Raw genomic sequence first — 24270 nt, 5'->3', positions numbered from 1 at the left:
CTCTTCATCATGGCAAATTGATTTTCATGTTTAATCTCCAAGCCTTGGGCGGATTTTTATGTCTAGCTTAGGCATCTTCACATATTCCATTTATGCCTAGGAAAATTTTTAAGGTTGAATGCCTTATACATTTTAAAATTTCTTGCTTCCTAGGCGAACTTGTCATCATGTTTGGCTATCTCCCTCATGCCATGGTCGGACTTGAATCTTTCTTGGACATGCTAGGGAGAGAGCGAATTTCTTATCCTATCAACCTTTCTCTTTGTTTTAATTTTCTATCATCTACTTGGGCAAACTTGGAGTATGCTTTGCCAAGATGGACTTGGCATGTGCTTGGCACATATTTTTCACGCCTACGCGGACTTTGGATAGTCTTTGCCATCTCCAACTTGTTTTTATCTTCCATGTCCAGACGATCTTGAAGATATGATTTTCTTTATTATAACCATGTCTAGTCTTAAGCAGAATTTGAGGTTCCTTTGCCAAATGCTCTTTACCCTCTAGGCGGTCTTGAATAGTTTCATGCCAAGGAAGACTTGGCTCTTCCTTGGACAAGGCAGGGTTGGAGGATGCTTAGACAAGGGCGGACTTTGTAGACTTCATTCCAATTTTCTTGCGCCTTTCCAATCTTTGGCAAAGTTGGAAGATGCTTTGCCATCTTGCTTTGATTCTAATCCTTTTCCATGCCTAGCGAACTTCAAGTATTTTCTTCAACCTTGTCTTAATTTTCTCTTTCTTATGTCATGGGCGGACTTCATGTTTTAGCCAATTTGTTCTTGTTTTATTCCACCATGCCTAGGCGAACTTGGTCCCATCTTTGACAAGACGGACTTTGAAGTGTGTTAAACATTCTTTTTTCTTGGTGAATTTTACATGCTTTTGGATATTACTTTGCTTTGTGTTTGCTTGACTTGTTCAATGTAGGGTGAACTTTGAATAGGCTTGGACATCTTTTGTTTTATTTTCTTTTTATCCTCCTTGTGGCAGATTCGGATGCCCTTTTTCCAAACTTGCTTTGCTTGTATTACTCAACCTATGCAGACTTTGGTCATGTGTAGCCAAGGGCGGACTTTGAAATTACAAGGCGGAGTTGGAAGGAGTTTTGCCAACTTTGTTTAGCTTTCCTAGAGTGGAGTTGAAAGACTATATGCCATCCTTGCTTGCTTTAATTCTCTCCTTGTCTTGGCGGACTTGGAAGAGTGTTTGCCAACCTTTACATATGCCTAGGCGGACTTGAGATGTGCCTTGACAATCTTGCTTTATCTTGGCAGATTTTACCAACCCCTTGCCACTTCAACTTCCAAACTTCTTGGGCGGACTTTAGGTTGCTTGTGCCACACAGTTTGTAGGGCGAACTTTCAAGGTCCTTGGACAAGGGTTTTGATTGTGCCTTCATGCTTTCTACTCCCTAGGTGGGCTTTATTAACCTTTTGCCAAGTTCAACCTTGCTTAGGTGGATTTTGGAGGTCTCAAGCCAAGAGCGGACTTTGCATTGCCTTGGACATCTTTTGTTTATGCCTAGGTAGACTTGGAAGAGTCTTTGCCATCTTTACCTCATGCCAAGACAGGGTGGACTTTGAAGGAGTCTTGCCAAGGTGAACTTGGCATAGACTTGACTGTGTCTTTCATGTCTAACTTACGCTTAACCATATGTAGGCGTTTGCTTGACCTTTGCCAGGAGTTAGTTAACTAATGGTAGGAGTTTGTCTATGCTTGGACATGTTGTCTTGGCTTGAGTTCATCTTTCCTTGCCATGCCAACTAGTAAGAAATTATACAAAGGCGAACTTTGAAGCTTGTTGGACATGTTTTAAGGCGGGATTGGAAGATCTCATGCCAAGGCGGACTTGGCTTACTTCATGCCATGTCTTGCCTCCATGCCTGGTTTGAGGATGTATTGCCAACCTTTCTTTGGGCGAATTTTCATCTGGACAACCATGTGCCATCAATTTCCAATGTTATCTTTAAATTTGATCAGCCATGTTGCCATCTGGACCTGCCATGTTCATTTTTGGTCTTCTAGAACAAAACCTTAGGTTCTTTCTGTTTACACTTAAAGACGTGATTTTTCAATTCTAAAGACATGGGTACTGATCACATGGCTAATCTTCTGGAACAAAACCCTAATGAGGGTTTCCACTTGCTTTTTACCCTTAGAGGCCTACTTTTTGACTACTGAGAACATGGGTAGTAATAATTTGGCATGGAGATCAAAACCCTAATCTCAGAAAAAAGCAAAAAAAAAGAAGCAAACCCTGCTTTTTATACTTAGAAGCAAAATTTGTCGAATTTGAAGACATGGGCAGGACTGAAATGATCTGAGGAACAAAACCCTAATCTCAGAAAAAAGCAAAAATTTTGAAGCCTTGCTTTTTTGTACTTAGAGATAATATTTTCAAATTCTGACAATATGGGCAGTGACCAAATGACCTAAGGAACAAAACCTAGATTCCACTTTCAAAAAAGTAGGAAAAAGAAAAAAAAGTAGAAAAAAGCAGAAATTCCTAAAAATAGAAAGTTGTTAGAAATGACCCAAAGCAATTGTGATCCTCGACCCTTAGACCTTCTGAGCACTATGATAACACTCATACATGATTTTGAGCATGATTTCTCAACTTGGCTCGAGGTGACTTCATAAATTCAAACTCTCCCAGAAAATGGACTTATGAAACTGCAAAGCTAGGACAAAAAAAACCCTAAAAAGCGAAAACAAGGGGGTCCCTATCTATGATGGGGCGATGTGTGAATTAGGTCACAATAGGTCTCCACAGTGAAAACCTTAGGTTAAACATGCTCAATCCCTTGGAAAACTAATGAAAAATTGAATGTGTAGTTCATAGTCAATTATATGCAAATAAAGAAAGATCCATACAATCATGCTTAACAATTTTTTCTAGTAAAGACAAATTTTGGAAGTTTTACATTTTTTATAAGATAAATTTTGGATCATTCTCTATTATATTTTATTTATTCTACACTTAGTTTTATAAGTAGAAAAGGAAAGCAAGTTGAAGTATCACTTTAAATTACTACCAACTATGGAAAAATTCCAAACACTATTGGATCATGCCCATATTCGTGGTCACTCTTCCATGTTCACTTGTTACAATTTGTTGATTTAGGTTGGGGTCAGGACTATGGAGGGGGATTCTTGAAAAGTTTTTGTAGGTGTTGCTGAGAATTTTTAGGATTAATAAAAAGGATGGTCCCATGAATTTTGTAATGTAGTTTGAGCTCTAAAATTTATGGAAGTTGATGATCTCCTAAATTTTGTCATTTAACATATTCAGTTAAACATAGTAATAAAAAAATCCTTTTTAAATATTGAAAAACTTGAAATGAGCGACAAGTAGCAAAAAAAGCCTAAGTTAGTGGAGCAATTTCTAGTACCCCACGTTTTCCACCTGCTCAAATTTCCAGTCCTAAAAAGTTGGGGCTACTATTTTTTGGGAAAAGATTCCAATTAATCTTGCAATGTTTTTTTTTGCTTCATGTGACCTCTTGCTCCTTAAAAATAGTATTCAAAAAGCAAAATAAAGTTATAAAAATAGAGCAACTAAAAATCACTTGAAAATATATTATCTACACTTATCTTACATATTTGCTTGCTATTGTTTCTTGCTTGAACAATAATAAAGATATTGTTGTATCTATAAACCTCATATAGATTTTTACAAGATGTTAAAATGGCTTCTAGAGCCTCTAAAACAAAAAAATTGGAAACTAATAAATGATTTCCTATGTTGGAAAGTTGTAAAAAATTAGAATATCTAATTAATAACCTTTATCTCCAACATTGTAGTCATTCCTAAAATAAACATTATCTCCAAAACCCTCCATAATGTTTAGTTGGAGAGGATAATTTTAAAACAATTATATAGCAACTGTTGGAATCAAGGAGCATTGAGGGGGGGGGGGGGTGAATCAACTTTATGCAATTTTTAACCTTATTAACTTGTTCTTTCAACCACTTAATGGAAATGAATGAAAGAAAGATACAAAAACATAAAGCAATCAACAAGAACACCATAACACTAGATTTTATATGCGGAAAACCTGGTTAAGGAAAAAAACATGGTGGGGATGAGAGCCACAATACCAATATACTTTGTTAGAAGTATAAAAATATTACATTGGGAATGCACATGCATTCAGGCACATTGCTTAGAGCTCACTGCTCAAAAGAAAGAAGGGCAACAACTTCGGAAGACTCAATGCCTTACAAAATCTTTTACAAAAGATAATTGGAATGTCTGAATTGAAAAATAGCATCTAAAAATGCCAGGATACAATCTCGGTTAAACACAAAACACTTATTCTTTTGCTACTCTGTCACTGCTCTGTTCTCCTGATCTGCAAAATTCCGGAGCAGAAATACTTCACTTGTGCACAATTGATCACAAACACTTTCCACACATCCACTGATATCCAAAATGATCATATCCATCGGTCTTATATATCCGCAACATCAAATTAGATCTTCTACATGTCGGCTTCAAGAATACCATATGAATGATGAAATGTACATACATTGCTCAATTCAAACTCCAATGCATATGTAGAACAAAAAGAATTGTCCACATGCTACCCATATGTCGGCTCAATTTGAACTCCAGTGCATATGCGGACCAAAAAGAATTGTCCACATTCTACCCATATGTCGGCTTAACATCCTCAAACATAGAAATGATCACCAAAACCGATTCACATAATCCAGACAATGATTTCTCACACATGTCGGTCATACGACACCATTCATCCTGAAAAACTTGTACACCAGATCTTCCCAATTCACACAACAATCATCACTGGAGGCTAAGATTCTGGAATAAGGTACTCCAGTCATGTAACTATCTTCCTCTAGCTCTGCAACACAAAATATTCAACCAAAATGAAATACCAACCAAAATACTATATTCTATCGGATACTTTGTTCTAATTCACTGAACCTATCGAAAACTCAATATGACTTTCGCTAGAAGCAAATCATGAACTGCGGATAAAATTATTAACATGAGTTGCCATCAATGACAACCTCTGACTACTTGTGTAGTGTCTGTTTCCAACAATCTCCCCCTTTGGCATTGATGGCAACGCTTAGTGAAAAATGACTGTGTCAGACCAAATATTGCAAAACTCGGAATTTCAAAAATCCAGATTTTTGAAACTCCCCCTAAGATGAATGCAACATTTTTCACTACTCTACACTCCCCCTTTGACATCAATGGCAAAGGTAAGGACCCAGAAACCAAAATTTTACACAAAATTCTATATACAGAAGCATATACACACACATACCTACTGCCTTTACAAAAACTTGAAGATATTTGCAAAAGTGTTTTTCAATGAGCCCAAATGGCTATCTCGACCCTTCTTTAGACGACCTAGAACATATATAAGACCACTAAATAGATAGGCTTGCGTCTCTGCCGACTTAAGATTTGAAGGTTCATTGGCAGCCTGAGCATCCTAAGCATCTTTCAAGGCGTTGAGCAATGCGTCAAACTTGGGAGTGACGTGACTCCGAAGTTCACCAACTCTGCTAACAATCTTCTCCCTACCATGGCTCAAACTCTTGATTTCGTTAAGGAAATTACCCGATCTTCATGACTACTCATTGAAACTGATAAGGGATCAAATGACTAAGATATGCGAGCTAATTGATCCTCATGCTCCTTAGACTTCTTCTCAATATCCTTAGTGAACTTGGACAATGATAGACATGACTTGTATATGTTGCCACCTTTGGATAATGCATCTTGAACTCTCTTAATACAAGTATCCAATGTGACCCTATCATCGGTAATCATTCTTTTCAATGTCCGGAGCCTTTTTGCATTAAACTCACCACGAACCTTCACTGCTGCTGATTTCTCCAATGACTCAAAATGAGTGTCCATCGAGTTGATCAAACTCTTTAGCTGTTCGGATGGAGTGTCAAACTTGTTCTTGACATAAGAAAGTATTATCTTCTCAAGAACACCAGATGCAAGGGTAAGTAGTTCATTGTCTTCGGTGTGGGACTTCAGGAGATCTTCACTTGCCTTGGCTTGTGCAAATGAAGCTAATTGAAGCTTCCGAATAGGGGACAAAGAGGTAAGGTTGATTGGGCCTTGGACAAATTCTGGATCATCAATAATCTGCTTTCCTTTCACTGTCCCTACAATGTCTCTTGATTTGGTGTTTTTTCCCTCATTATCAACTTCAACTTTAACCTCAACCTTCTCCTTCTCTGCTACCTTCTCTGTATCAGCTTCAGTAGGGACTACATCAACAATGTCAATCGGACGATTTTGAGTATCCTCAACCTCATTTCCTTTTCCTTCTTCTCCTTCACCCTTATCCGTCACATCCTCATCTCTAGCATTTTCCGGATCATTCACCTCTACTTGATCAACTATCTGCACTTCTGAAATAGGAGTATCATCCTTTGTCTGATGACCTTGGGATGGCATGCTCTGAGTTTCCGAAATAGTTTTAGGAGCATCATCCCGAGTTTTCTTAGGGATATCCTCATACTGATTCTAAAGAAATACTTTCCTCAAGATTGTCTCAATGTCTTTTATGACTTCATCATTTTTGCCAATCATTATCTTATTGACTTTGGTTTTGCTTCTGAACTCATTCTTGGCTTCCTTAAGAATTTTGTTAATTCTTCCTTAGATATGACAGAGCATAGATTGACTAGCACATATTCTCTTAATCTTTTATCTTCCTTATTTGCAGTTTGTCTTCTCATTTCTAAAATGTCATACAAACTTTTGGGGACATCTGACATTACTTCTATTAGAGCCCTACTGTAGTCATTCAAATACTTAATAGTAGCTTCCTCTAAAGTCCTTTTTCCATTATCATCAAATTTGTCATACCATTCAGACATTGGCTTCAAATTTCCATGCTTTACAACCTTATTCACAATTTCATCTAATGATATAGGAGGTTTAATTGTGAATCTTGCATAATTACTTTGTTTATTCTAGAGGTTTTTTGTTTCTTGCTTGGCTTGTCACCACCGGATGACTTCTCCTTAGCAACTTTAGTGGTCTTAGTTGCTTTGGCATTTACCTCCTTAACTACATCATCGGATTCTGTCTCCTCATCGTCCTTCACAATCACAAATCTTACTTTCTTGTTTCCTGGACAACCTCTTTGGTGATCCCAATGCTCTCTGCTTATGCCTCTACTTCCTTCCTCAATTTTCTTTGGATTTCCGACTTCTTGAATTCCGTGTGTAGCTTCAAGCTCTTCTTAGCATAGGTTCCAAATATCTTCTCAGAGGGATCTACCAGTTTGCTTAACAAATGTTGAGCATATAGCTCCAATATTTGCTCATCTACTTCATACCCCATGGGCATGATCCATACAATTCTTGGTACAACAACTTCCATCAAGCATTGGTCTATATCAACCATGAAACAGATTGAATCTTGGTACTTCTCCACCAATGACTTAGGGATTCTTTCTCTCTCATGCATTTCACTTTGAATTTTTTTGAAATAACCCCATAGAGTGGCTTTCTGGACCTTAGTGTCACCAACATTGTGTAACCCTCTGATTTGTACTCCCACAGGTTTGTCATAATCCCATTGGACTTGTCCAACACCTGAACCTTCATTCATGAAATAAAAGAACAAACATAGGATCAAGGTGCCATACTTGAATGGGTGCTTCTTGTCCTCCTTGATATTCTTTAGGTTCTTTATCAACTCACTCTCGAGCAATTCACACAAGTCACATTTCTTATTCTCCCGGACCATCTCATAGGCAACATATATGGCGGTTCCGAATACAGAGTTCTCTCTATTGGAATAGTAAATCTTGTATCCATTCACCATTGAGGCAAATCTGATTTCATACTCCAAAATGTCATTGATTGTCATGGCTCTTTTGTCGAAGTTTGAGCCGGTTGTGTCTGTAACAATTTGGTTCTTTATCGACTTCAATGAGGGCATGTCTCCAGATGAACACAAACGAGTAACAACCCTAATAGCATTCTCGGTGATTTAGAAAGGCTTGCTTAACCACATGAATTCATTGTGCACTTTGCTAAGAACATACTTGACCCATTCTTGTTCATCAAACATTGGAAATCTGGCGAACTGCACAAAACCCTTATCCTCCGACACTTGGCATTCCGGTTTCATCCTGAAATTTTCATTGATCAACTACTTGTTGTAGAGATTCAATAGATGTGAGCTTCCCAACTTCTCGATCTTACAGTGCGTGTAAACCCTAATATCCTCAATGTGCAAAACATTGTGTGGGACCAATGAAAATGCACTCTTTGGATCATCTTCCATGGAGATAAATGTGTGCTTCTTAAAATTTGGCCGAGCTCTCTTTGTGATGTCTGTGACTAGTGGGGTTGTAGTCTAGATGCAACCATTTCAAAAATTTCAAACTTCAAACTTGAAAAGTTTCAGCGAAAAATACCTTGACCATCGGATTAGGAAATTTGCATGACAAATCTTCTTCACACTTTGATCTTTGAAAATTTTGCATGCAGAGCTCTCTTCTCTTGTTCTCTTCGAATGCAAAGTGAAAGATAAAGTGATCAAGTTTCTTTTTATCTTCCGCACACCTAACTTTTAAGTGTAATAAATGCACTTTTCCCTAATACTTTCGGATACCCCGCATACACAGACAGTTCTTTAAGAAATCTTCTGGGGCTCTTCAATTTTGTCAAACTCTTTCGGAAATCCTTCAAGAACATCTGCACTACCACAATATAGCTACTAACAATTTGCCGATCTTTTGGCACAAATATTTTGCAGGGGAGAAAATATCTATATGAAGACCCCCCTTAGGCCAGAGGCCTCAATCTAATTCTTGGAGGAATTTCCAGCACTGGAATCAGGTGTGGATCCATTCCCTACATTTGAATCACTCTTCTTAACCCATGTCTTCTTCATTTGATTTCTGATCTCTTTCACTTTCTCTTTCCCTTTTACATGTGCCTTCACATCCTTGTTCTTATCTACCGAACCATTCCTATTCACATTTTTGCTTCTGCAGAATCTTGCAATGTGATCGAATTTGTTGTAATTGTAGCAGACTACATTTCCTTTTCCAAGCCTGAAGTTCACTTGATTTCCTCTTGATCAACATTGATTAGCAACATGACCAAACCTACCACATGCATAATATTTGACATTTCTTATATTTGGAAAGTTAATGATGATACTTTTGCATTCATTTGACTTATGACCATACTTATTGCATTTGATACATTGATCAGAGAAAGATGGACCATTTTGATTCATTGTATTTCTACATTGACTAGCCATATGACCAAATTTATTGTAAACAAAACAGTTACCATTGAACTTATGAGCATTAGGTTGCTTTACTGGAGACCTTTTAGCTTTGTTCTTTGGATGCTAAGACTTAGAATTGCTTTGACCAGATCCAGTGCTTTCACCTTTCTTGAATCCAAGTCCTCACTTGTCATCTTCACTCTTCTGACTTTCAAGCATCTCATTAAGTTTGACCGAGCTGATCTTGAACTTCTCATTGTATTCATTTGTAGCTTCAAGATCATATCTAAGAAGAAGGATTTGCCTTCCAAGCTCTTCCTCATGTTGTTTGGATTCTTGTAGGTCAAGCTTCAGTTGGCCATTCTCACAATCAAGTTTGCAACATTCGTCAAATTTATCTTTCAATACCTAAGCAAGATTCTCCTCATTCTTCTTCGTTTCCTCAATCTCCTTTGTCAATTTCATCACAATAGATTCCATCTCATTCTTCTAGACATCATTATCTCTGACAAGTTTCTCACATTCTTCCGTTTTCTCTTTCAAGACTTGGTCATCAATGCTTTGCCTTTCTTTCTCCTTTAGCTTATCAACAAGTTCATTTCTCTTCTCTCTTGGCTTGTTCAACTGATCTTTCAATGATTGGATAAAGTTCTCAACATCCTTAAGATTCTCTTTGATCTACTAGACCTCACCTTGAGATTGATCAAGATCCTCAAGTGCCACAATAAGTTGATGTTGAAGACTACCGAAATCCATTGATTCACCTTCCTGGATTCCCCTCAAGATGTTAGGCTTCTTCCAAGAGACTAGGCTTTGATACCAATTGTTGGAATCAAGGAACATTGAGATGGGGGGGTGAATCAGTGTACTGCAATTTTTAACCTTATTAACTTGTTCTTTCAACCACTTAATGGAAATGAACAAAAGAAAGATGCAGAAACACAAAACAATCAACAACACCATAACACTAGATTTTATACGTGGAAAACCCGGTTAAGGGAAAAACCACGGTGGGGATGAGACCCACCATATCAATATACTCTATTAGAAGTATAAAAATATTACATTGGGAATGCACATGCATTAGGGCACACTGCCTAGAGCTCACTGCTCAAAAGAAAGAAGGGCAACAACCCCAGAAGGCTCACTGCCTTACAAAATCTTTTACAAGAGATAATTGGAATGTCTAAACTAAAAAATAACATCCACAAATGCTAGGGTACAGTTTTGGTTAAGCACAAAACAATTATTCTTCTGTTGCTCTGTCAATGCTCTGTTATGTTGATCTACAGTATTCCAAAGTTGAAATACTTCACGTGCGCATGTCAAACTGCGCACAATGGATCACAAACACTTTCTACACATCCACCAATATCCAAAATGATCATATCTATCGGTCTTATTTATCCACAACATCAAATTAGAACTTCTACATTTCGGCTTCAAGAATACTATACAAATGATGAAACGTGCATACATTGTCGGCTCAATCCGAACTCCAATGCATATGCAGACCAAAAAGAATTGTCCACACACTACCCATATGTCGGCTAAACATCCTCAAATATAGAAATGATCACCAAAATCGATCCATATAGTCCGCACAATGATTTATCACACATGTCAGCCATACCACATTGTTCATCCTGAAAACCTGTACATTGGATCTTCCAACTTACACAACAATCATCACCGAAGGCTAAGATTTTGGAATAAGGTACTCCAGTCATCTAACTATCTTCCTGTAGCTCCGCAACACAAAATATTCAACCGAAATGAAATGCAAACCAAAATATTACATTCTGTCAAATACTCTGTTCTAACTCATGAGACCTATCCAAAACTCAATCCGACTTCTGGTAGAAGCAAATCATGAACTGTGGATGGAATTACTGACATGAGTTGCTATCAATGACAGCACTTGACTACCTGTGGAGTGTCTCTTGCCAACAGTAACAAGTCTCTAAGTTTGACAAATCTTACTATAGGAAATGTTTTCTTTAATATGTCACCAATTTGATCTTTTGTTCTACAAAGTTGTAGCTCCACCACTTGATTTTCAATTAAGTCATGAAAAAGTGATAATGTACTTCTATATACTTGGACCTGATATCATATGTGAGATTTTTTGCTAGCTTGGTAGTGCTTTGATTATCACAAAAAATAGTATTTGGACAATTGTGTGGATGTTGCATTTCTTCAATTAGTCTTCTAAGCCATAATGCTTCTTGAAATTCCTTTAATGAACCAATATATTTAGCTTTCATAGATGATAGTGACATTGCTGATTGCTTCTTACTATTCCTATAAATTGGTCCTAAGACAAGATGAAAAATGTATCTTGGGGTTGATTTTCTATCATTAATGTCACCTACTTAATCAAAATCTATATACCCAACTAGAGTACACTTCCTCCATATTTGTATCCAACTCCAAGCTGTTAAGTACCTTTAATGTATTTTAATATTCTTTTAGTTGCTTTCCAATGTTGAATGTGACGATCAACAATATACCTTGATACAATCCCAATTGCACATGCAATATTAGGTCTAGTTATGGTAAGATACAAGAGCCTTCCAACAAGTTTTCTATACAAATTTCCATCTACCTTCTTTTGAGTAAATGTAGCACTCAATTCTAAAACTACTTTACATGGTGTATTAGATGGGTTACAATCACTCATGCTAGATTTTCTTAATATATCAGAGAGAACATTTGGTTTGATAAAGCATGATCCTTCCTTCTTGACAAACTTACACACCCAAAAAATACAATATACCTTGATACAATCCCAATTGCACATGCAATATTAGGTCTAGTTATGGTAAGATACAAGAGACTTCCAACAAGTTTTCTATACAAATTTCCATCTACCTTCTTTTGAGTAAATGTAGCACTCAATTCTAAAACTTCTTTACATGGTGTATTAGATGGGTTACAATCACTCATGCTAGATTTTCTTAATATATCAAAGAGAATATTTGGTTTGATAAAGCATGATCCTTCCTTCTTGACAAACTTACATACCCAAAAAATAATGCATTAATCCTGGATTAGTTATTTCAAAATTTAATTTGAGTTGATCCTTAGTATTTTCAATACACTGTGTGGTCTTATGTAACAATCAAATCATCCACATACAGTACAATAATAATAATTTCACCAAATCATTATGCTTTATATACACATATAGATCAACTTTGCTTAAAAAATTGTTCGGGCCTTCTTGGTATAATTCTTGAATGCTTCTAGTCTTTGTTTTGTCTTCATCATCTCTTTCAGTTGATACTTCAACTTGCTTTCCTTTTCCTCTCATAGAAAATGACACAGCTTGATTTGAATCATTAGTATATGTAGATTTATCTTCTCCAATTAATATTGGAAATGAGGATAATGTAGGAGAATTATCCCTTTCAATATCTCATGAAACAATACATTCCTTTTGTTATGAATTTCCCTTGTGTTAGGATTATATAACATATAGTTGTTTGACTCCTAGTCCTCACAATACCCAACCATTATGTACTTCTCAATTGTCCTTTCTAACATGTTCCTTTTTCATTAGGAATGTGTGGATGGGCACTACATATAAAGATTCAAAATGAGGTAGTGCAGATTCTCTGTACCACTCCATGCCTTTTTCTGGTGTTATGCTCATAAGTAGTTTTGTAGGTGTTCTATTCAAAATATATATTACAGTCTAAATTGCTTGAGTTAAAAAATTAGCTACTATATTTCTAGAGTGTAGTATGCATCTAGCCATTTGTATTATAGTTCTATTGATGAAGGGTACTCCCCTTACAAACCCAAACATGATGATGATAACAAATAAATAAGTAGAAAATGAAAGAAAGAAACACTTGTTTTCTATTATCTCAATGAAATGAGATTACAACATTCATTACTACAACTACATGGGTTTTTTGATTACAAAAAATTGCAAGTCAAACCACAATCTACTATCCTCTACAATCCTTGTTTGCCTTCTTTATCTAGAATGTGTAACCACCCTAGAATATTCAAGAAAGTGTAAGTTCCAATTTGGGCACTAGAAGTCCCGCACTAGAAGATATTTTGAAATTTGTATTTTAGTACTACAATTTCTTGGGGTCATAACTTTTGATCTAAAGTCTCTAAGAGCCTCAAATTTGACTTTGAATATTTTTAAAAATATTTTAAAATATGAAAATATTACTATTGCACAAGTGACAAATGATATTGAAGTGATTTCTTCATGATTGGCTTCATTTCACCATTCTAAAGGTTTGTGTAAGATTTTTTGTCCATACATGCATAAATGTCAACTTACTAAAAATAGTAACTCTACCATTTTAGCTCTTATTGAAAGGCAAACAATATTTTTGGGTGATTCAAGATTCCTCTTATGCCTTGGATGCTCTTGCATCATCAATTCTTTCTTTCTACAACTCTGTTTGTTTGGGGTGAGTAGGAAATAGTTGATTCCTTCTTTATACCATGTTGTTTACAAAATTTTAATAAAGATTTATTCATATATTCATTACCTTTATCTATACTTATTATCTTTAGAGATCTTTCACTATGTTTTTTAATTAAAATATTAAACTCTTTAAACTTATGAAACATACCCAAATTCTTTTGGTGTAGTCATCTATGAAGTGAGAATATACCTTGATCCTCCAAGTGAAGGTGTTCTACAAGGAATTATTACATTAGTATGAATTGAATGTAAATGAGTTTTTGCCCTCCATGATTTTCCTTGTGAGAAACCTTGCACATATTGTTTTCCCATATCACATCCTTCACATACATTTATGTTTTGGTGATATTTTTTGGAGGTCCATGCACCATATGTAGTCTCTATAGCTTTAAACTTTGATAACTGACATGTACCATATGTTGATGCCATAACTTACTCTATCATCATATTTGGCAATAGTAGACATGCTTATTTCCACATTTAGTACTAGATTCTTGAAATTTATATAATCCAATCTCCAATTCACCAATTGTAGTCACTTTATATTTGTCATTCATGTCTTTGATTAAACATTTGTCATTGTAGAAGTGAATCTTATACTCTTAATTTGGGATTTGAGATATAAAAAGAAGATTTATGTTGAATTTAGGAACTACATTCACATTTTTTTAACACACCACTATCAACTTGAACATTTCTTATTCATTTTACTACCAAAGCACTATTGTTTCCTAAATATATTTTCTCTATAGTGCTTTCCTTTAATGATTCAAATTGTTCTTATCGTGAGACATACATTGTGTAGGACTAGAATCAATAACACAATCATCCTTAAAATATAATTATTTGCTTTAAGTGCCACTCAAAGAGCATTACTTTTAGAATCAAATGATTTTGTGAACTTATATGTCTTCCTTTATATATTTCTATTTCTTATAGCTTTCATTTGCTTTCTAAACTAGCTTACCATAATAATTATATTTCCGTTTGTTTTTATTATATTCCTTAGATGGAGTGTATTTCCATTTTCTTTGTTGGCTGATTTTTTCGTCTTTTTATAATTTTGTCTTCCATTTGTTATGAAGGTTCTCCTTTTCCTTGACTTGATGGTTTTCTTCCTACACTTGCTTAACACATAGCTCTTTATATTTTATATTTTTTAATTTATCAGCAATATCCTGCCCTCTTATTAATGGTTGATACGATCTTAGAATTATTTGTAGCATTTTTTGCACAAAATTGTTATCATCTAGATATCATTTCCAAGAGAAGCAACTTAATTTTTCTTTTCCTTTAATTTGCTTAGATAAGGGACTATCTCTTTTGAATTTGGTAATTTCATATTATATAATTCTATGGAGAGATTTAGGATCCATACATCACCTTAATTTTCATATGTACTCTTCAAAATATCTCATTCTTTGATTCCACTTCTTTCATTGCAAACTTTTGGAAAAACTTCCTTTGAAATTGTAAGCTTGATCAATATTGCTGTTTTTTTTAATCTCTTCCATCCTAATCTTCTTGATCTTTTCTAGGGCTTGCTGGTCTTTTTCACTACTAGTAACAATTTTGTAAAAAAAATTAAGCTTTAGAAAAATCTCCATATGTTCGAGATACCCAATCATAATTTTTTTCCATTTAATTTAATTGTTGGCTCTGAATACCACTGGAATCCATTATGCTAAATTCCCTCTTTTCCATATGAGAATGAAACAAAATTCAAAATTCTTGATGCATGAATATTTTTTTTTTCCCCTAAAGGGGTAAAAATTTATTAAACAAAAAGAGACTTACAAAGCAAGAAGGGCCAACAAACCAACAAAGAGTTACATAGTTTTATCCTCCACAACATATTGTTCCAACATGTGAGATAAATAGAAAGCAAGAAGGGCCAACAAGACAACAAAGAATTACATAGTTTTATCCTCCAGAACGAGTTGTTCCAACATGTGAGATAAATCCATAGGCAAATGCTACCTATCTACAATATTCTAGCCTTGCCTTTGATTTGACACCCATTTGGCCAGACAATCCGTAACTTTATTCCACTACCTAGGAATATGAGAAAAGGAAACCGATTCTAAAAAAGTACTCAATCTTAGCATCTATCAAATAACCAGAGCTAAGTGCCAATAAAAACTTCATGCACCTGTTGTCCATTCAACAGATTCACCAGCACTTGTGAATCAAATTCACAAATAACCCTTCTCCAACCAAGAATACAACCTCTCTCCATAACACACAAAATAGCGCGAGCCTCCATATGATTATTCGTATGAAATCCTTTATAAAAATGAAAATCTCTCACCAATTTTCATATTGATATTTTTTTCTTTGTTGCAATATTGCTCACTTCATTTACCACAAAAAAATGCTAGTACTACTGCCAACCAAATTACAACTTGCATAGTTTAAAAAAATCACACTACAAAATTTACATATCATTGCCTAAGACAAAAAATGATTTTGATATCATATTGAACAAGCAAAATAAAAATATAAAAAAATAACTAATAAAAAATCACTTAAAAATATATTATCTACACTTAGATTACATAACTACTTGTTGTTGTTTATTGGTTGAACAATGATAAATACACTCTTGTATTTATAGACCTGCTAGAATGACTAACAAAAGCCTCTAAAAAGAAAAAAACTGGAAACTAACAGAAAATTCTCTATATAAAAAATCCAAAAAAAGCAGAGAATATGTAATAAATGACCATTATCTGTAGCACTGTAGTCATTCTAGAAATAAACTTTATTCGAACAAATGGATGATTAAGTTCCCCATGGAAACCAATCTTTGTAATAGTCACTAAACGTTTTACAAAATAAATATTTTAAAAAATATAGATCTTAAATATGCTTTATGACATAATTTTTTATTTAAGAAATAATCTACACAAACTTTATCTCCCCTGCAATACACTTGGTCTTATTTGGGAGAGGGAGAGTGAATATAAGATTTTGATGCACAGGTAGAACAACTGCATAAGATATTCAAAATGTGTGGATCACCATCTGAAGATTACTGGAAAAAGCTGAAATCGCCAAACACAGCGGCCATGTTCAGGCCACAACATTGTTATAAGAGGAATCTGGGGGAGAGCTTCAAGGATTTACCCGCCTCAGCATTAAATCTCTTGAATACGCTTCTTGCCCTCGACCCACCTGATCGGGGTACCGCATCTCGAGCCTTAATGACCCAAGTAAGTCTCTCAAATTTATCTTTCATCTTCTTTGCTTTCTGCAACAATAAAATTATTATTTACTTCTCTACTTTCTTTTGTCAAATTATGCGAGGAATTCAAGTCAATAATTGAAGACAACTACTCTTTATCTATTGATACAATGCTAATATCACTAGATGATTCTTTTCAACCATTCCAAAGTTGAAGTTATCATGCTTCATGTCAACAACAACAGGGAAAACAAGAAGGACTAAAACTAATTTTAAATTTTAAACTTCAAGGGTCATTTTTACACACAAATGTTTTAGATCACTTCTAGAAATCATGTATTTAATTTGGGACAAAAGATAGATGAAACTAAAGGATGGTGTAGACACATAATTTTTTTCATTAATATTGTCCTCTTAATCAACATCCTTTCCAATCATTAAGTGTATCCAAATTAAATAATATCTTATTATCCTATCCTCTATATTATTCATTATATTAATATCCATATTTATCCCATTTTTCCATTAATTCATTAATCTATTAAATAAATGTCACATTATATCATTATCCCATTTTATTCATATTATTCCTAAACTATCTTGCATTACCCAATCCATCCTCTATTTATCTTGTTTCACTCCCACCTATTACACTCACCTAATGAATATGGGATAAACACTTACACCTCCAAACCAATATTTTATCCCACATTCATCCTACAACTTGGATTCCACCCTGAGAACATCTATAAATACCTTGCTCCTCATTTCTAAGCTTGGCAAGTTAATCAACATCTTGCATATCACATCTTGTATCCCACATCTTGCATCACTCTTTCTTGCATTCTTGCTTTTCTTAATCATTCTTGCATCTTTGCTTATCTTACATTCATCTTACATAGCTTCAAATCATTCTTCAAATCTCCATTCACCATAACCTTTTGTGCATGTGCTTTTGAGAGCACTTTTGATGAAGCATAAGATCTTGGTTGATAGGAGTGCAATGCAATGAGGTTTCTTTCAAATGCATGTGCATGTTTTGTTTGTTTTGCTTTGCATTTGTTCTTTGTTGACATGTACTCCATTGTTGGATGTTGGGACAAGATCACTGACTTCAAATGTGCGAGATCTAACTCCGTGGTTGTAAATTCGACACATGCGCTGCTAATATGCTCTAAGGTGATCACAAGCAGCTTGTCTTATTTCATCCAACAATTCTAACTCATGCAAGTGGGACACTCTGTAGTCTTCATCATTGACCACGTTGTGCAAAAAGACCTGTAGGGAAGGTATCTCAACCTCAATGGACAATATGGCTTCAACACCATAAACAAGTGAGTATGGAGTGGCATTTGTGGGAGTGCGGACACTCGTGTGGTAAGCCCACAAGGCGGGGTTCAACTGAATATGCCAATCACGACCAACTTCATTGATCATCTTTTTGAAGATGTGGAAGATATTTTTGTTAGAGGCCTCAGCCTAGCCGTTACCTTAAGGATAGTACGGTGTCATTGACATCTTGATTCTTAGAAGGGGAAGGGGACCATTGTCTGTGATGATGGAAAGGGGGACACAAATATTGGTAGGTTTGGTAACAAATATTTCAGTCCATAGGTCTCAATCTATGACCATATCTTCCATCTTAAGTTTCCATAACTAAAAGTTGCCACTATTAAACTTCTCCACCTCTATTCTTCTAGGTGTGCTAGCCATCTCCTTCTCGTAACAAGATCACAAAATTCTTTGAAACGAGCTCTTACTCAAATAAAGATTAGTTCAAAAAACCCTTAATCCAACAATGAGACCAAAATTGGCCAAGCTCTTGTACCAACTAAAAGAAATAAAGGTATGCAAAAAAGCTTTTGCAAATTTCTAAATCTTTAACATTTATAGACAAAAGATGCACAAAATAAGCATAACAAAAGTATGCCATAACACCTATATACATGGGAAAAACCCTCTCAAGAGAAAAAAGTACAACTCAATATATATATCTAGTGTAAATAATGGAGGTTACATTAAACTTGCATAGTTACAAGTTCTTTTGGGAGTTCACCACTTGACAATTCTAGAGCAATCTCAATCGTATAATAGTACCTACAAATCAACCAATGTAAAGACCACTCCTCAAGCATCGTATTATAAAGAATAAAGCTTTATGCATAGGCATCCAAATACACATGGCATAATTTTCCACAACTTTTACATACAAATGGAAACTTGTACAATATTCCCTTATACCCCTTAAGTTGCCATAACTTACAACACTTACCATTATAAGAGAAATTGTCATAATTGACTAAAAATAGTTGATTCTCTTAGAGCTTGTCATAACTCAACTTGGGTGCTCAAATTCTCCATGCAAAGATGCTTAGTGACACTTTTCATATGTGTCATAACATTTCATAGAATTCCTTTCTAATCCTAGCTCTTACTTGTATAGAATATGTCATTCATCATAAAACATCATAACCTCTTACATAATGCACAAGATGTCAACACATCGTTGAAATTAAGCCAAAACAAATGGGATGTCGATTTCCTCATGCAAGGACAAAAAATATCCATGTCAACTTCCCAATAGGATGACAAGTCACCATGCCAACTGCCACAAGACGAGGAATTGGTATGTGCATACAAAATCACATTGTAGATAAATAAATAAATATAACTAATTAAATCATGCTAAAAAATTACAAAGATTGAGACACCTTAATTCTCAACAAATATGATTTTTTTCCTCAATATCCACAATCACAACAAGAACAATGTATTTCAAAATATATTTATTGAATCCTATAACGTCCAATATTGTAAAATTGATCTTTCATGAAACATTAAAAATTCACAAATCTACTTCTACTTTGTTTGTTTTCTTTCCTACCATACACAACATTAATTTTCCTCTAATTTTTTATTAGTTTTTGGTGTAAGCCCAAAATGGGTGACTTATCCACTATGGTGCCACACTTTTCCTGCAACCTTTTCTCGTTTTTATTTCTACTTCTCTCAAACTTCAACAAATCCTTATATCATTTTCTTCTTGCAACTCTATTCTTGTTGTTCCCACTACAACACCACCTCTCTTCTTGTCGGTTTTTTTTTTAATTTTTAATTTTAAGCAAGTGGGACATTTTTTCCCATTCCAATGCCTCTACTAACCTTGCAATTTTAAAGATTCATAACTAAAAGGTGCCAAAATTGTTCAACACCTCATAAGGGGGTAGTACCAAAAAAACTAGGAAAATAATACAAACAAGTGAACAAAGGATCATGAAATTTCCCAATCATGTTGTAGTATAAAAATGTGTTTTTTAAAATAATTTTTTATTGCATAATTTTCTTTGAAATTGGGCCCTACTAAATTATTTTATCTCAATTTTCACAAAAATTCAAAAATTAATATTTATCATAAATTGCCAAGCAAGAATAAACAAATTTAAATTCTCTCAACTAGTGATGGATACGACAAAGAATACTTGTCATATTTAGTAAAACATAGTCACAAACATTCATGTCAAATGGTTTAGCTCCATCTCTCGTGTATTTTAGGATTAAATATTTTTTGAAACAATATGATGAATTGAAAAACAACATTCACTAAAAATCTCCACTTTTTCAAATTTGATGAACTAGAAGCTTCTTGATTTATTAAAATGCCAAGAACAACATAAACACACTATAATAAAATAGAAAATATTTTTGGGTAATGCAAGATTCCCAATGGTTTCAAATTTTGCTCATGCATCACTATGATATGGGTTTCCTTCAATGCAGTTGGTTGATTTGTGGATTTTTTGAATGGTCATTTTCCACTTTGATATGTAAAAGTTAATGTTCATAAAAAGGTTGGTAATCACTATTTCAAGTGGACTTTTGTGAGTTTCAAGTGAATTTTATGGTTTGAGTTATTCAATGTTAGGTTTCAAGACTAAAGTGGGTTCTAAAGTATTTTAAGGTCAACGACAGTTGTGGATATCTAGGATATAGTATTTATAGGGTTGTATGTATGTATTAGGCGAATGTATAATAGTTTATATAGTTCTGTCTTGCCACATTTGTTGACATGAATGTAAATAGTATTTTATAAATATCACAAACATTTTTAAAATATTATAAACCTTGTAATGATCATTTACAGAGTTGCATATAAATTTTTATATCATAAATATAGATGATTAAGTATGTTTTATGTCTAATGTCTCCTCTTTGACATGCATCTATGTTGAGATCATACATCTATGTTTCCATTTATTTTTTCTATCCTCTTGTAAATTGTGACAGTAGACACTATCCTTAGGAAATACATGATTCAACCATGCTTCTAAATAAACAAAATCATTAATTAATATTTTGAAATTAATTGTCATATTTTTGAAAATCATGATTTATTTATAAAAATATATAAAATACTATTTGCGAGCGTAACTAGTATCTAAATACTCTTTTAATCAAGTCTTGTTTCATAATCTTGCATATCTTAGAGTAATGTTGTTGTTTCTTTTATGAGAGATAAATGTGTAGTTTCCTAGTCTTTAATTTAGTGAAAAACCATTGGGTTTAACTTTCCCTAAATATAATTGCATAGCTATTTTATTATTTGACCTTTAGACACCTTCAACTCCATTTAGTAGTCTCTTTGAATACCCTCCTAAGTTTAAGTTGAGCCCAAAGGTAGGAGAGATTATCCACTATTATTCATTAGTCTCCAACCCTCCATAATCTATGGACGAACCCTTTTTTAGTTTCAAGATGACAACCCCTAACTTAGAATGTTAAATTGTGTTCTAGGATTTTAAAATAATGGTTTTGGGACACAAAAAAACTCAATATCTACCAAACATAATACTAAATATGTGTCATGAGAAACTACATAAATTAACTACATTTTATTTCTCTTGTAATGTCCCCTATTGGAATATTCCTATATTTTGTCGTAGAAATATCAAATGAGGTATGGATTATATTAAGGAAGCACAACTTACCAACTTTAAATCTTGATTTAGATCATGCAACCAAGTTAGTTATCATTCTAATATAATATTATAAGGAGAATCCTAATCACCATTACAAATTACATAATTTGCAGGTGGGATTCCATAAGGCTTTCCCTAAAAAATCCATCCACATTATGGAGTCTCTTAGGAAGTCATATAAGGTTCCTTGATTATATCCCTTTCCATCAAGCCCAAGGGAACAAAATGAACACCCAATCATTCAATCTCTTAGCCCCACCCGAGGTTGGTGTACTTGATGGAACTCAGTGCTACTTGCTTCCTTATTATGTATTTCTTTCTCTTCTCCATAATGGGAAGGTTGGTTGGACAAAGTATTAAAGAATCCTTATTATATTAACATATATGGCAAGAATAGCAACATATAAATATATATTAGCAACAATATGTTAACTTCTTATCATTCCTACGTACCATCAAGTTGAATACCTGATAAAAAGTCAACTAGATTAGAGTTCTATGCATTATGCATCATACCAAATACTTGAATAGTATATAAGTTTGCTAACTAGTTTTATTAACTATGAAAGTGAAAGTCTCTAGATCTCGATCCTATTTGATTTCTTCTTTTTTCTTCTAATTTTCTAATTTTTCAATATATACTCAAATTGTTCCCTTTTCTATTTTCTGGATGTTTTTTTTCCTAATTTAGTTTCATCTCCTTTTTATATCCCTCAAGGTGTGAGAGTCACAACCATTCAATGCACAAGGGGTGCAACTCTTCACATAAGGTTGTTTATTAATTATGTGCTAGTGATTATTTACTTTGGTCAGTCCCTTATTTGATCACTCAATTTGTAATAAATTTTAGTCAGCCCTCTTATCACTTCCTATTAATTTCATCAAGGTTGTCCTTCTCCTATTGATTGTTTATTTGATTTGGTTGGCCTCCTAATACTGCCTACTGCCAAGGCTTAATATTAAAGGGGCCACATTTTATTTTTCTACAAGTTGTGATTTCTCCTTATGGAATTTGTGGTCTGTTGTATTTATTTGCAAGGCATGATAATGTGCCCTTCCCAAAATTGCTTGTCCTCAAGCAAGATCATTAAGAATGTTTAAGATGATTCCCAAGATGGCTTTGGACTTTGTAATTCCCTTTTCCCTTTTTGAAAATGTATCTCACGTTTCAACTTCTATTTTTCTACTCTAATATTATTTCAAGTTGCAAATTTGGACTAGGTTATGTTTTTTCAATACCTCTCAATAACATTGTCATGAAGGTTTGTAATTTAGAAGAAGTTCCCTCTCATCCTTTTTGGGCATGACTTGTAAATGTAAAAGACTGATTGGTTGATCCAACATTGTCTAATATCATGAATGTCTCTTTGTGTTTAAAGCAATGAAAAACTTACCATATATTAGGATGAGGATTAGAAACATGACACACATTTATGATCTTAAATGCAATGTTTTAAACATGTTCATATCCTCTTTGGTTTACTCTAGTTATTCTCATATTCTAGATCAACCAAAAATAGAAATCTCATGATGATAGGAATATGTTTACAATAGTCATAGATACTCATGGAGTAGACATGCTGGAAACACATCAGGTATGGATTATATAAAGGAAGTGTAACTTGCCAACTTTAAATCTTGATCATTTAGATCCTGCAACCAAGTTTTATCATTCTTATATCCATGAAAGATTGGAAAATATATAATTAATAATATTATAAGGAGAATCCTAATCACCATTGAAAATTACATAATGTGTAGGTGGGATTCAATAAGAACTTCCCTAACAACCCATCCACATTATAGAGTCCCTTAAGAAATCATATAAGGCTCATCGATCTTATTCCTTTCCATGAAGACAACGATCACATAATCAACACCCAACCATTCGACCTCTTGACCCCAATTGGGGTTGACGTACTTGATGGAACTCAGTGCTACTTGCTTCTTTATTACGCATTCCATTCTCCCCTCCATAGTGGGAAGGTTGGTTCAATAAGATAATAAGGAATCTTAATATAATTTATTATGAATGAATATCATAACGGCAAGAATAGCTACCTATAAATATATATTAGCAATAATATGTTAATTTCTTATCATTCCTACATGCTATCAAGTGGAAGACTAGATAACAAGTCAACAAGATCAAAGTTCAATGCAATATGCATCATACCAAATACTTACATTATATAAGTCTATTGACTAGTATTAACAGACAATATTATTAATTATATAACTGAAAGTCTATTCCTCGATCTTATTCGATTTCTATATTTTTCTTCTAATTTTCTGATTTTCCAATATATACTTTAGACCATTCCATTTTCTATTTGTGAGTCTCATAACCATTCATTTTACAATAGGTGCACCTCTTCACATAAGTTTATTA

At 34.2% G+C, this 24270-nt stretch overlaps 1 protein-coding gene across 2 annotated transcripts in view; it reads left to right on the top strand.

Annotated features, from left to right (window-relative positions):
• The window catches only part of LOC131030762 (probable serine/threonine-protein kinase At1g54610), a 201618-nt gene that overhangs the window by 49074 nt on the left and 128274 nt on the right, over window positions 1-24270 (top strand). Inside the window, exon 4 of one of the 2 annotated variants that reach the window (XM_057961678.2) lies at window positions 16700-16930. The exons of the other annotated variant lie outside the window; for it this stretch is intronic. Coding sequence (XP_057817661.2) covers window positions 16700-16930 — 231 coding nt within the window. The remainder of the gene's footprint in view (window positions 1-16699; window positions 16931-24270) is intronic. 2 annotated transcript variants of the gene reach the window in all.

This window comes from Cryptomeria japonica, chromosome 5 (genome assembly GCF_030272615.1).
Source record: "Cryptomeria japonica chromosome 5, Sugi_1.0, whole genome shotgun sequence".
NCBI lineage: Eukaryota > Viridiplantae > Streptophyta > Pinopsida > Cupressales > Cupressaceae > Cryptomeria > Cryptomeria japonica.
This window is presented reverse-complemented; position numbering and strand designations above follow the sequence as displayed.